General features: G+C 38.4%; 1 protein-coding gene across 2 annotated transcripts in view; it reads right to left on the bottom strand.

The window, feature by feature from the left end:
• Positions 1-5,703: 5,703 nt before the first annotated feature.
• Positions 5,704-15,155, bottom strand: part of gpr61 (G protein-coupled receptor 61) — a 31,779-nt gene continuing 22,327 nt past the window's right edge. The window contains exons 1-3 of one of the 2 annotated variants that reach the window (XM_079897472.1): positions 13,004-13,391; positions 12,525-12,869; positions 5,704-8,304 (exon numbers count right to left, since the gene is read on the bottom strand). In XM_079897472.1, the coding sequence (XP_079753598.1) occupies positions 6,667-8,076 (1,410 nt within the window). In that variant the 5' untranslated portion in view covers positions 8,077-8,304; positions 12,525-12,869; positions 13,004-13,391 and the 3' untranslated portion in view covers positions 5,704-6,666. Of the gene's footprint in view, positions 8,305-12,524; positions 13,392-15,155 lie in introns of those variants that run through there. The other variant, XM_079897471.1, reaches the window with a different exon arrangement.

Here is a 15,155-nt window from a genome sequence, read left to right as displayed (position 1 = left end):
CTTTTTAGTGCATGATTCAAGATTCAAGTCACTAGATTAAATAGCATGTAAAACTTGATATAATGCGCAGAGGCGCATGCAGGGCAGTAGCCTATCATACAAACAAAAAAGAAGTAATAAATAAATAAAAATAGACGTAATCCAATTCAAACCGAAAATGTAATATCATACTGATTTTTGTAATTTTTTTTTCTTTTTTTTTTTCTTTGTGAGTTTCACCTTTTAGTTCACACAAAACTGAAAATGTTGTAATTACTTACACACCCTTTATGTTGTTCCAAACCTGTATGAGTTTCTTCTGTTGAACACAAAAGAAGATATTTAAAGTAACCAGAGAGTTAACGGCACCCATTGACTTCCATAGTAGGAAAAAAATATACTAGGGAAGTCAGTGGGTGCCATAACTGTCTGGTAACCAATATTCTTTAAAATATCTTATTTTGTGTTAAAAAAAAAAGAAAAAAAGAAACGCACACAGGTTTGGAACAGCATGAGGGTGAGTAAATGATGACAAATTTTCATTTTTGGGTGAACTATCCCTTTAAGAATTTCTAGCCTCCGTTAAGACATGATCAAGAGTCTACTCTACACACAATATTCGATGCAAGGGCGCCCCCGCAGAAATGACTTTTAGCAAAATCGCTGCAAAAAAAATTAGAGAAAGTATTGCAGGACATTTGAGTTATTTAGCTATTGGCGTTTTAAAACTGGACTAATTGTAATCAACAGGATAGTTTAACTTTCAGACTTTTGTTTAAAATTTGAATCATTTTAAATACAAACTACCATGCCTCAGTGCATGTTTACCGAGAGAGAAACAAACTTTTGCATTGTTGCTTAAAGTGATGCAGCAGGTTATGATAAGGGTCTTTTGCTCATGAACGCACTCCCTTAGCCAGAGAAATGTCACAGAGGATAAGTTACCATGGAAACACCAAGTCCCACAGTGGTTGAGAATAAAGCCTGTGTTCCGCCACTAAATCACAGTTGAGCTGAGTCTGGATTTGTTTAGTTTCACTATGGATCTCGGACTTAAGAACAGGAATGTTCCTATAGCTGGTATCAAATCCAATATACTGATACTTTTACACAGATGCATATCCCAAAATGTGCTTTATTCATTAACACGTTTATAGCCATTTGAACTGGGATCCATTAATGAATTTCCCACCCCTGTCTAAGATCACTGAAATCTGGCTACTCATTATTTATTAATCTATTCATCTAGTAGGTGATACCACCAGTTGGGCTTTACCTCTGTAATTGATCTGGTATAAATAATGTATTTATATTACTGATTTATATTACTATTACTAATTATTAGTGGTTATGGGATACATTTTGATACTGTAGCAAATAATGTTAGACACATATAACAGTACGATACCAGGATTTCAATTAAGTTGGAATAGTGATTGTAATGAAAGCCATTATCTTGACTCTGAAGTACAGTCCAAACCAACTTTTGAAAACTCTCTGGGTGGAGCGATATATGACGGATCACACAAACAACAACAACAACAACAACAACCTTTATTTATAAAGCACTTTTAACACAATACAAATTGATCCAAAGTGCTGTACATAGTGCATAACAGGACTACACTATAAATAACAACAATTACAAGTTTCCAAAAGCTAAAGAATAAAAATGTGCTTTCAGAGTAGATTTAAAAATGTCCAATGAAGGAGCAGACCTCACATGAAAAGGGAGAGCATTCCAAAGCTTGGGCCCAGCCACAGAAAAGGCCCGATCACCCTTTAATTTGTAGCGACTTCGTGACACATTTAAAAGCAAGTGATTTGAAGATCTAAGTGCCCTAGCAGGACAGTATGGCACAATAAGATCACAAATATATCTTGGTGCACAGCCAGACAATGCCTTATAAACAAACATAAGTATCTTAAAATCAACTCGAAACTTAATAGGAAGCCAGTGAAGGGATGCCAAAACAGGAGAAATATGATCCCTCTTCCTAGACCCAGTCAAAAGTCTTGCAGCTGCATTTTGAACAATTTGTAAACGAGATAGTGAAGATTGAGGAAGACCACAATAAAGAGAGTTGCAATAGTCTAATCGTGATGTTACAAATGCATGAATTGCAACTTCTAAATCTTTGCTTGAAAGAATGTTCTTCAACTTTGCAATAGATCTTAAATGGAAAAAGCTTCCTCTAATAACAGCACTAATTTGTTTATCAAACAATAGTGAAGAGTCAAAGATCACTCCAAGGTTTTTGATTTGTTTGCATACATTTGTTGAGAGAGGACCTAACTGGGCTTTCAGAGCAGGAGAGGAATCTGCCGGACAACCTAAAATTAAAACCTCTGTTTTATCCTCATTTAGCTGCAGAAAATTATTTGTCATCCACCTCTTGATATCATCTACACATTCCAATAACACATCAAATGAAGCAGTGGTGTCAAGCCTTACTGGAAGGTAAAGCTGAGAATCATCTGCATAACAGTGATATGAAATGTTGTACTTCTGAAAAATGAGGGCCAAGGGGAGCATATAAAGGGAAAACAATAAAGGTCCCAAAATAGATCCCTGAGGCACACCAAACAAAACAGGCGCAGATGACGAGGAACAATTTCCTAAATTTACAGAAAAAGTCCTCTTTCCGAGGTAGGAAGCAAACCACTTTAATACAGTGCCCTTGACACCTACCATACATTCTAGCCGTTCAAACTGATCTCTAATCAGCATTGAGAAGCAACCTCCCAGTGCTGCAAATGACTTCACAAAGCTCTCAGCACCTTCATCTCTCAGCAGAGCTAAAAGGTCAGGTTGTTTGAACTTCACCACTAGGGGTCTCCCTCTTACTTACCAAACATCAAAGTACATTGATGTGAGTCGCACTGATGCGAGTTTGTGCACATGAGTGTTTGTGTGTGCATGTTACTAAATGTGAATACCTATATATTTGTGTATGTGTGTACCTACTTAACTATATTTTGGGAGAGAGAGAGAGAGCATCAATGTGAAATAGTGAATGTTTTCATCGTCTGCTGTGGACTCTCGGCACTGTATTTCTTGATAATGGCATTTGCCCTCCTAAATAATGGTGCGTTATCTTCGGTGCTTTTCTGTCAAATGAGTTTACTGAGCTATTTCGAGATGTCCTCCAAGGCACATATTAATAGTGAAACAGCATTAACGTGATTGTGATGGTATCTTACTCTTTCATACAGCCAAAAGTCTAAGAGGTAAATAAAAAAGTATACAATTATTAATGTCAATGCTAAAATTCTAACAAAAAATAAATAAATAAATAAATATATAGCCTATATATATATTTCAAATAATACATTTGTATTATTTAATACACAATAATACACAAAAGAAGTCTCTTTTGCTCACTGAAGCATTTATTTGATTTTAGAATACAATAAAGCAGAAATATTGTGAAATATTGTTACAATTTAAAATACCTGTTTTATAATATATTTTAAAATGTATTCCTATGATGGTAAAACTGAATTTTCAGCATCATTACTCCAGTCTTCAGTGTCTTTCAGAAACCATTCTAATATGATGATTTGCTGCTCAAGAAATGCTGCTCATTTCTTATTAATATTTTTGTGGAAACCATGATTTTTTTTTTTTTTTTTTTTTTGCAGGATTCTGGTAAATTTAAGTAAGTAAATTGATCATTTCTCATCCTTGCTAAATAAATGTATTTACAAAATCCTACTGACCCCAGATCATGAATACACAGTAAAAAACGTTGGGTTATTTTTTGAACCCAACCATTGGGTTACACATCACTATGTTGGGTTATTTCTCCAACAAATGTTGAGTCATTTTTAAAATCGTTGGGTAATTTCTAATAATAACCCGGCTGTTGGGTTAAATACGTATGTTGTAAGCACACTTATTTGAATTTATGTACACAATTATATATTTACATTAAATGCCCCAATATTTAGTTTGTAATTAAAAAATATATTTGTTGAGACATATTTATTGTTTTATACAAATAAACAATCTGTATTTCGAAACAAAGTGTATTTTATTTCTTAAAATAATGTCATAAATAAAAATAAATAGTTAACTGTTCAGTTACTTTTAACCCAACTGGGTTTTAACCAAATGTATTGGGTTAAAATAACCCACATTTGGGAAGGTGCTATACCACCCCATAGACGGGTTACTCGTTGGGTTATTTTTAACCCAACATTATAAAGTGAGTAATTAAGATTATGCCTCAATATATATTTTTTTTCTTTTAATTACATTTTATTTGCTTTGTTACTTTTTTTGACCCAAAAATATTAATAAGAAATGAGCAGCATTTCTTGAGCAGCAAAGTACCAGTGTACTTCTCTCTCCTCTCTATTTCATCAAAATAACAACCAGCACTAATGTCATTACAAGGGAAAATCTGAAACCTGAAATCTTGTGTCTTTACTGTCATGCACCGCAATCTCTTAAAACAGCTACCACCAAAATAGCAACCACCTAAGTTGGTTATATGGACATTAACTTTGCTGTTGTATGCTGAGGCCACAACAAGCTCTTTCTGCTTATGGCAAAACACAGCCCTGCACTGACACAGGAGTTTAAACCAAAAACAGAAGGCCATTGACAGTGAGACGAGTCTTGTCTGCATCACAAGAACGACAAAAAAACAAAACAGCTTCTTTTAATCACGTTGAGAATTTCATTCTGTGGCAGAATTTGAGAAATGTATCTCAGACAAACTTCATGTTACAAACTTGATGATACAAAAAAAAAGGCTTTCAAACTTTTTAATTCCTTAAAAAGTTGTGTGGTGGTACCATGGTACTGTACAGCGACTGTACATGGTCAAGGTACTTCAAATAACATGCTACATGTCCAAAACATTTTGTGTACCATGTCCAAAAAAACATTTTTAATGATATATCAAGATTAAAAAAAGATAGCTACATTCAAATTTTGATGAAATAAAACAAAGGTATGAATCTTACACTATATCTTCTCTCAAACTCTCTTTAAGATATTTAGCATATGCAACCATTCTGTTTTTGAGCCAGCTGAGATCACTGAGTCTCTGCTTGGACTTTCTTATGGTCACTGCAGTGAGGAGAGAGATATGAAGTGCCATTATCTTCTACCAATATTGGAGAACCCATCTGATGTGAAACCTGCTAGTCAGTGAAATACCTCAGGTGTAGAACAATCTTCAACACATCTAAAAAAAAAATAAAAGCAATATTTCTATCTTATGGGAGTGGGTGGAGAAGTACAAAATCTCAAAGGACATCTGTAGTGGCACATGTTTGCAGCTGACCCGATTGTTAACCATTTGTCAGAGACTATCTGATTGGCCCCACCATTTCGTGGATCAGGTGCCTCACCAAGCCCAAGGCCCCAGGGTGGAAGCCGCCATCTTCATGTCACAAGGTGTGGAAAATGTGACTGAATAAACAGAGGCAGTTTTTACTCTCTGTAAACACTTTTTTTTTCAGCCCGAGATTGTATCTCTACGCCTGATTAGCAAGTCTTGCCGTATGAATGTGCATCTTGATGAACTCTCAGAACATTTCCAATTTGTGAATTTATCACAATCTGTCAGAGTTGTTTATTTGTGTGCCCTTTATTGTTCAAATGACTAGAATACACTTGTATGTGTTCTCTTAGATTGTGAACACTTTCAACATCTTTTTTCGATTTGTCTGAATATACAGAACTGTTACAAAGTTTGGGGTCAGTGATTTTTTTGTGTGAAAGAAATTAATACTTTTATTCAGTAAAAAGTGACAGTAAATACATTATTGTTACAAAAGCATCAAATAAATGGTTATTTTGAACTTTCTATTCAACAAGTAGTCTCGAAAACCTTATCATGGTTTCCACAAAAATATTAGGCAGCACAACTGTTTTCAACATTGATATTTATAAGAAATGTTTCTTGAGTACCAAATCAAAAATTTAATTGTAATTGTAATTTTATTTCACAATATTAGTTTTTTTTTAAAAATCTAATTAAAAAAAAAAATACGTGAGCTTTGGTGAGTATTCTTTCAAAAACATTTTTTTAAATCGTACCATCCCCAAACTTTTGAACAATGAGAGTCCTTGTACATACCACCACCACGACCACAGATTATATGTGTTTCAATGTTTTTTTTAATTAATTTTTGAGGAAAGAAACATTTTTTTTTTTTAAATATGACATTGCAGACGGCCATAACTTTATGGCAACTAAAGAATTAGAATCTACCCACCACACAAACAACCTTGGTTCAATATTAGTGCATGCTCCAAATTTTGTTGTTACAATTCTGAATTATTAACCAATTTTATACTTATTTGTTGTCTGAATTAACATTAGGAGCCTTAAAAATTTGTAACATCAACCACTTGCGGTTCATACCACTTTTTGAATACAGATTCCACATCACAATGTTGCTTCCATGTTACATTGTTTGGACAAATGTTGCTGAATCTATGTAAATAAGTTTCTGTCTAGCGGTAATGTGCTGGAATGAGGTCATTTTATCAGTCCAACATCTCCCCTGAAAAGAAAAACGATGCTTTAAATATGACAGAAATCTACCAACCAAAAATTTAAAACAAGCTATGTACAAATTCTTGGACAGAGTATAAAAAGATCCAATGGTAAACCATGGCAACAATATATGATACATTAAATAAAGATTTCACGTCTGAAAATATCAACCTTGCAGTTCTGCTTTAGTCTTGATACAATTGTCTGATATATTAAGATCATTCATGTGTTGGTGCTCTATGAATTCCGAGGTCTCCTCCATGATCTGGCCAGGAATGTGGAAGTCGACAGACGGCCTGTGGAGCTCGGTGGAGAGAGGATTGTCCTCTTCCTGTTGAGGGATGGAGATGCTTTGGGAATTCCTTGGCCGCATATTGCAACCTGTGCCCTGAAGAAACTGGAGAAAGTTCTCCTCGATAGAAGCCTCTCGACTGGGCAGCTGCTCTTCCTCACCGGGACGCCCCCACTTGAAAACGTAGGCCAGGTTTCTAGCCAGCTCTTCCCTGATCTGTCGATTCAGACAGCCGTAGAAAAAAGGGTTGGAGGTGAAGCAGAAGTACCCAATCCAGGTGAACACGTCCTCTAGCTGGGCCATGCGTGCGAGGGATTCGAGAGAGGACGGCATGACGGCGCAGTACAGGTGGAAGGAGAAATAAGGCAGCCAGCACCCAAGAAACTGACCTCCTACAGCGACTAGGACCACTGCAGCCTTGCCCCCACTGAAAGTCCTCTGAGGGGTGGTTCGAGCTCCACTGAGGCTGGCCGCCATGCTCGAGCGGCTGCTCAGAGATTCAGAGCGTGGCCGAGGAGTCTCCATCCACGTGGGGACTGGGCCTTGCTGCATGGCGGCCACCCTGGCCACCTTAAACATGTTGCAGTACACCACAAAGATGATAAGCACTGGACACAGGAAGTACATGAGCGTAAAAAGGACCATGAACACCAGTCGTTGGGGCCCTCCATCCATCCAGTGGAGCGAACAGCTCTTTGGTTCAACAATTTTTCCCATAACTTTCCCCAGTGCCGGTCCCGTCTCCTCTCTTTCAAACGCCCAGCCGAGTAAAGGGAATGCGGACATGAGGATGGCTTTAATCCATATTCCGATCAATACCGAAACCACCAGGCCCATGGTCATTTTCACCTCATAGCGCATGGGATGAACGACGTAGTAGTATCTCTCGACGTTGATGGCTGAGATAGTGAGGATAGCAGCACTGATCAGTCCCACGCTTAGACACAGGTAACCCTGACACAGAGCCTTGTTGAAAAAGCCCTGACCTGACAGCATACCCAGAGGCATTAACACCAGGGCCGCGATGAGATCCACCAGGCAGAGATGGAAGACAAACACGAATTTGCGTAGTCGCGGCGTCCTGGCAATGACGGTGATGATGGCTAAGTTGCCCACTATAGCCAGTATGTCCATCAGGAGCATAGTGCACAGGGCGAGCGTCTGGAGTAGGTGTCCATCTCTGGGCACACTCAGTCCTGAGACGTTAGGCTGGGTTGCGTTCGGACGCCAAGAGGTGGCGTGGGTGATGTTCCACAGTGCGTTGTAGGTGGTTGTATGCTCCATGAGAGGATGGAATAAGGATTGTGGGCGGAGGTGATTTTCATGGGACTATCACCCATCCTCCCCTGCTGAAGAGTGGGATCCAGCAGTACCGTTCAATAATGAGGTTCTGTCTGCGTTACAGCATGCTGGTAGAGGTCAGACTCTGGAGTTGGGGCAGATTAGTGTCGCAACGTCCAATTTCATCTTCAAATATTCACCTCTGGCAGCTCTAAATGAGACATGATGGAACTGTGGAAAGAGACAATAATATTAGCAAGCAACTTTTGAGGAATAAGACAACTTGATATGCATTCTTAAAATCCTAATATTGTCACTACAACATAACAAATCGAGTTTGAGGTTAGAATTGAATGTGGCAAGATAAAAAGGATATGTACAATGAAATAATGGCATGAAAATAATAGCAGTCTTTCTATTGAGCTGCAAAAAAAGAACACAATCCAATTCACAAACAATGACACATATGAACTCTTGATTTAGTGAATCAAAAAACATACAGCACAACTAGTGTAGTTCTATTTACAAACAAATGGTCCTTTTAATGAATAATTTAAAAAGAATAACAAATTGGGGTTACTGTTTTAATTAGTCTGATGAATCCATCAGAGCAGTAACTAAATCAAAAATAAGTTCATTCCAAGTTATTGTTTTATCATACATTCATATGTAAGCAAAATGGATATTATAACTGAAATATGGCCAAATGAATCAGAATCAAATCAAACTGAATCAAATTCAAAACTGAACCAAGAGCTTGTAAATCAGAATCAAATTCAGTAATGAAATTTTTGTTTATACCCAACTCTAAACGTACTTAACGTCTGATTCACACAAACATACATGCAGAAAGCACACCCTTTCAATTTCTTTAAAATGTTTGCAATCATGTGGTCTGTTTTTATGGTCATAACCACACCATGCACACTACCCTTACATGCATCATTTCTCAACTTTACGATATCATATTTTACTGTAAAAACACTGGACCAGCTTTGTTTTTCCACAGCATCAATCCTTCCAGTTTTTCCCTAAGGGCACAAACTCTCCCTTGTGACACAATGTGGTCAGTGTTATGACAAGAGCTCAAAAGAATATCTAATTCAGATATAAACTGTTGTTTTATGACAACTCTGTAAGCATAGAGACTTTGTTTTCTGCCCAAGGCCCGTGACCACAATGATCGCATGGTTAACTGATTGTGAGTAGTGAAGGGAAGGGGCTAATCTGTACCTGGAAGGTATTGTAACTGGTTTGGCCAGACAAAAAGCAGTTAGAAATACAGTTGCATGATAATTCACATGACTATGATGAGCTTGATTGTGATGATTATAGAGATAACTTTTTTGCCTTCTCCTCTTCTTTTTTTGGAGCTTTAGAGTTGAAAAGAGTTTAGTGTTAAAATTTTAGTATTAAAATTGTCATCATTCACTCACCCTCATGTTGTTCCAAACCTGTATGACTTTCTTTCTTCAGTGGAACACAAAAGAAAATATCTTGAAGAATGTTTCAACTGCTTTTGTCTAATAGTTTTGTCATTTACTTTCATAGTATAGATTTAAAAAAATACCAAGACATTTTTCAAAATGTCGTCTTTGAGTTCCAAAGAAGAAAAAGTCATACAGGTTTTGAACAACATTAAGGTGTGTAAATAACGCCACATTTTTCATTTTTGGACAAACTCTTTAAGTGAAAACAACACTAATCCACAGACTGTCATCCACAGACTAACTTCAAAAATGCCATAAAAATATGGAAAAGCACTTCCATATATAGGCTATATACCTGAGATGAAGGGACACAATAGTGATTGGTGAATTCAGTAACTTTCCAGATAACTTCCTGGGATTAAACCTGTGATGTTTACATAACTAGGCCAGCATCATTAGTATACTACTAGGGCAGGATTTCTTTTGTGCTAGGCAACCCACAATTTTTTACATATGGGATGATATTACCATATAAAGTGTGTACTTTGTTGATAAAACACTTCTTTTTTTCACAGTTTAATGTGCAGAAACAAGTAATCCATTGGTAGAGTGGATTCACTGAAAAATGTAAACATTGTGAGCCTCTCTTTAGCCCTATTCGCACTGGATTAGTTTTATCTTGGGACCACGTGTGATTTAGAAATTACCCACCCACATGGCGCATTCGCACGGGATAAGTGAAGCCTGTGATTTTACTCGAATTTACTGACTTATCTCCCGGATATGATGTCAATAGGCTATTGCTTGGAAATGTCTTGTCGTTATAGGTCTAGCTGTATGAAATATCGTAAACAGAAGAATGTTCCTTACCGCATGCTGCTAGTCATTCATCTCCATCTAATCATTCTCTTTGTTTTTGCTCTTCTGATGGTTTTCAGCTTTCTCTTTCTGCAAATTGTATAGTTGTATGGTGTAGCCTATAGTGACATGACCCAGCACCCAAAATACTATCAAAACACTCCAACACAGTCTCCATTCTTCACGAAAGATGGATAAAAAAGCGCACAGGAAACAAAAACCTTGAAAAAATTATATACGACCCCGCCAAATCACAGAGATGCCGATTCGCACGGGACTAATATTATCACAGGACCTCGGTGTTCGGCAAAATATGGTAGGTCATATGCAGGGGAAGTTTTACTTTACAAATTACAGACATGGCCGATTCGCACGGGATTAAGATCACAGACAACCTCCGCAATTATTACAAATGACTAGAGGTCACCAGGTAATACTTATCCTGTGCGAATAGGGCTTTTCACAACATGGACTACATTTATATGTACAGAATAGTTGAGCTATTGTCTTCCTTAGTCTGACCAAGAATACTGGTCATGACACAAAGCGATTAACACATGTGAAACATAATTTCTGTCTTCTGAGCAAGTGCACAATGCTAAGACTAATTGTAGTCACATTAACATATTTACACTTCTATTCAAAAGTTTGGGGTCGGTAATTTTTTTTTATGTTTTTGAAAGAAATAAGCTCACCAAGGCTGCAATTATTTGATCCAAAACACAGTCAAAACAATACTATTTTGAAATATTATTATTACAATTTAAAATATTTTGTTTCTATTTTAATATATTTTAAAACTTAATTTACTGTATTCCTGTGATGGCAAACTTTATTTCAAATAGAAATATTTTGTAATATCATAAATGTCTTAACTGTCACTTTTGATCAATTTAATCTGTCCTTGCTGAACAAAAGTAAAATAAAAAACTAAAATAAACTACACTTAACGTGAACAAATTCCTTTTGCCATTTTGTTAACAGTAGTGTTGCACACTTCACCTTTAAAGAGCTATTTCTACATATGGCCCTTAAAAAGTCACTTTCATTGGTATAGCTAGTCATATTTGAATCATAAAAGTAGTTAATTTAGATGTCACTGCCATATTTTTCGATTATCTGACAAACTTTGCCTTTATTATACGGTCACTACAGCTCCATAATAAATAGTACAGAGAAATAATCAAGTGTATGTCAAGATCTGTTATCTAGAAACCTAAATATACATTACCCATGTCATGGTGTACTGTAAATAATCAACATGAAAATTACTTTTCTATGATGCTATCATCAGTCAGTGATGCTAATGCCCATGCACACGATGAGAAACATAAACACACAGTTCAGTGTTTAGTGTATTTCATACATTTGTTGGGTTGTGGTTGTGTAAAGGATTTTAAAAAGGACAGTGTGGGTCATGAAGCCCTAAAGCACCTGCGCTTTCTATAGGAAAGGATTGAGATTAGCGTTCATGTACTTAAATGCATGATCTGCAGGGCCGAGATGAAGCTGTAGGAACCGCAAATGCATTTTAAAATGGTCGACTTTCTGTGAACCCTCCTGCACTTTGTGAGACAAGAATCAGCGAGCAACTAACAAGATGAGAAACATATGACCCCATAATATGCACATGACTCAGTACTTACTGCGATGAAAACTAGCTCTGTTGTTCAGAAACCTTGTGTTTTCCCTCTCCCTTCTTCTTATTCTTTCCCCCTCAGGGTGACCAATGCTGGCACTTTACAACTTATAAACATGATGTTTGCTGTCATCACCTATATAATCCACTATCACACCCTTGAGTGCAGAGTTTATTGTCTGCTACCAAACAGTCCCCATAATCCCCAGAGGTGAGCAGTGCTACATTACACATATGTCATGTATGTCAACACCATCATTCAAGGCCACCGCTGGTTTAGATTCCTACGAAATGAAACAAACATGAATACAAGCCTGGTAATGGAGCCTAAAGCCTACAAAGCAAGACCTGAGAAAAGTCTAACTGCAAGACTGAGATCTTAAAAACCATTTCCAACTTGTCCGTCTGGAAATACTACAACATATGCATGTCATCCACGATGCACAAGTTTAAACAGGCGTCGGTGTGGAGGTGCAGAGCTAAAGGAACCGTGGCTCCACATGATGTAGATGAGGAGAACGTACCTGTAGTGGAGAGGTCCAGCAGCAAGGATCTCCTCTTCAGCTTCCAGGGTTAGTGTCGCACGACAGTGAGAGAGAGATAAAAAGAGGGGGAGAGAGAGAGCGAGAAAGCTAGAGAGAGAGGTACCCAACACCCCTCCTCACCTGGCCCTTTCATCTCTCCGCCCCTCACCCTTTCACCCACCCACACGCATGTACACACACACACACACACATTCACACAAACACAGAGAGAGAGAGAGAGAGAGAGAGAGAGAGAGAGAGAGAGAGAGATAGATCGCCCCCTCCCCCGTCAGCGATGCTTCAGGCAGGCGGCTGGTCCAGGTGGTCAGGCTGATGTTCACGCTTCTGAGAAGACAGAAAGATAACAAAAAGCGCCGTCTCTTTAGGCGGCGCCGTGCGAAACCCACTCTTGCCCCTCTTCTGACACACACACATCCACACAAACACACATAAACATGTGCTCTCCCACACACACGCACAGGGCAACTGCAGAGCAGAATGGAGAGGAGACAGGGATGCAGGCAGGCAGGCAACCCTCCTCGCATCACCAGGTCCTAGTGCCCTCCTGTTCCCACCACGTCTGTCCACAGGCTCAAAGGCGCATACGTTCGCACAAATGAGATGCGGTACGGGTCACGTCAGGTTCTTGGGATCCATGGGGGGTGTTGCAAGGAAACACACTCGCTTTTTCTCATTCAATCTCTTCCAGTTAGGCCTGGGTTGATCTCTGTGTCCAATCCGTTAAAATCCCTCTCATGAGACCCTGATTATTGTTTGTTTGAGGTAGCAAAGTCTGCCAAGGCACAAAGGGACTACGAGAAAATATCAGCAGTTTTGTCATTTTGGTGATACCTGGAACACACAGAAAATGATTACAAAGCTATGAGACTTTGGAAGACGGCAGGTGTCTACAGAGATTCAAAAGTTTACAAAAAAAATTCAAATGGAAATTTTACACGAGGATTAAAGGAACACTTCGACTTTTTGGGACTTTAGCTTATTCACCGTATCCCCCAGAGTTAGATAAGTCCATACATACCTTTTTCATCTCCGTGCGTGCTGTAAGTCTGTTTGACGCACCCACCGCTAGCCTAGCTTAGCACAAAGACTGGATGTAAATGGCTACAGCTAGCATACTAATCCCAATAAGTGACAAAATAACGCCAACATTTTCCTATTTACATATTGTGATTTGTATAGTCACAGTGTGTACAAATAACAAGGTCATATGAGACAGCCATTTTTTAAACGTTTAAATGCTGGGAACTATTTTCTCAGAAGGCGAAGCACTGCTACTTGGGCGGAGTGATTAGCGCAGCACCCGAGAAGCGCCGTTCCGTCAACAAAACCAACGTGACTAACTAGCTAGTAGCGAACGTGATTCGTGATCATGGATGACTTTGAGGAATTGTCAGAGGATTTTTATTTGGTATCAAACCAAGATCCAGAACCATATCGTTTTGAGCCAGAATACACAGACGAGGAGTTACAAACTTTGGAAGCTGATAGACAAGATGCCGAACAGACTGAGTGTCGAGGGGAGAATAAGAACGGGAGTAACGTTACCCTACTATTTCACAAACAAGGTAGCTGCTAACTGTTTCTCAAAAATAAAAGGGCTCCACATCATTAGCAAGTTGAAGGCTACATTGCTGAAAATTACCTTTAGCGCCGTTTATTTGTTACTAGGGCGATAGAGCGCGTTTATGACAACACAATACTAACATTACAGGGGATACATGGAGCCTGGGAACAACTGTAATAGTAGTGAGCACCCTATTCATGTAATAGTGTAACTAAGGTTACATTACATCTAGCTAATGGCACTGTAACAGAGTAGGCTAGTCATCTAAAAACATAACGCAGTGGTTCCCAATCCTGGTCCTGGGGACCCACAGCTCTGCACATTTTATATGTCTCCTTTATCTGACACACCCAGTTCAGTTCATAGAGCTCTTTCCTAACGAGATGATGATCTGAATCAGGTGTGTTAAATGAGGGAGACATACAAACTGTGCAGAGCTGTGGGTCCCCAGGACCAGGATTGGGAACCACTGACATAACGGAACACTTACCGCGGCCGCAGGTGATCCACTTTGTCCTGTCTTTACTATCGATGGGATGGCCGTATCCTTCAGCACACGTTTCATGGTCCGTGTGGTAAATTCCATTTTTTCAAAATAGTCGTCCTCAGTGAAATGTTCTGAGCAAACGCGATAGTCCTTGATTATGTTTACAGGTGTGTTTGGATCTAATTCCAGAGCAAGCGTTTTTAAACGTTTAAAAAATGGCTGTGTCTCATATGAACCTGTTATTTGTACACACTGTGACTATACAAATCACAACATGTAAATAGAAAAATGTTGGCGTTATTTTGTCACTTACTGGGATTAGTATGCTAGCTGTAGCCATTTAGATCCAGTCTTTGTGCTAAGCTAGGCTGGCGGTGGGTGCGTCAAACAGACATACAGCACGCACGGAGATGAAAAAGGTATGTATGGACTTATCTAACTCTAGGGGATACGGTGAATAAGCTAAAGTCCCAAAAAGTCGAAGTGTTCCTTTAAGGGGAAAAAAGAAGAGAAAAAAGTAAATCACAAAAAAGCTGAAATTAAAAAAAGCTAAATAAAT

This window comes from Squalius cephalus (genome assembly GCF_949319135.1).
Source record: "Squalius cephalus genome assembly, chromosome: 16".
Lineage (NCBI taxonomy): Eukaryota > Metazoa > Chordata > Actinopteri > Cypriniformes > Leuciscidae > Squalius > Squalius cephalus.
The sequence above is the reverse complement of the archived record's forward strand: the minus strand, read 5'-3'. Positions and strand labels throughout refer to the sequence as shown.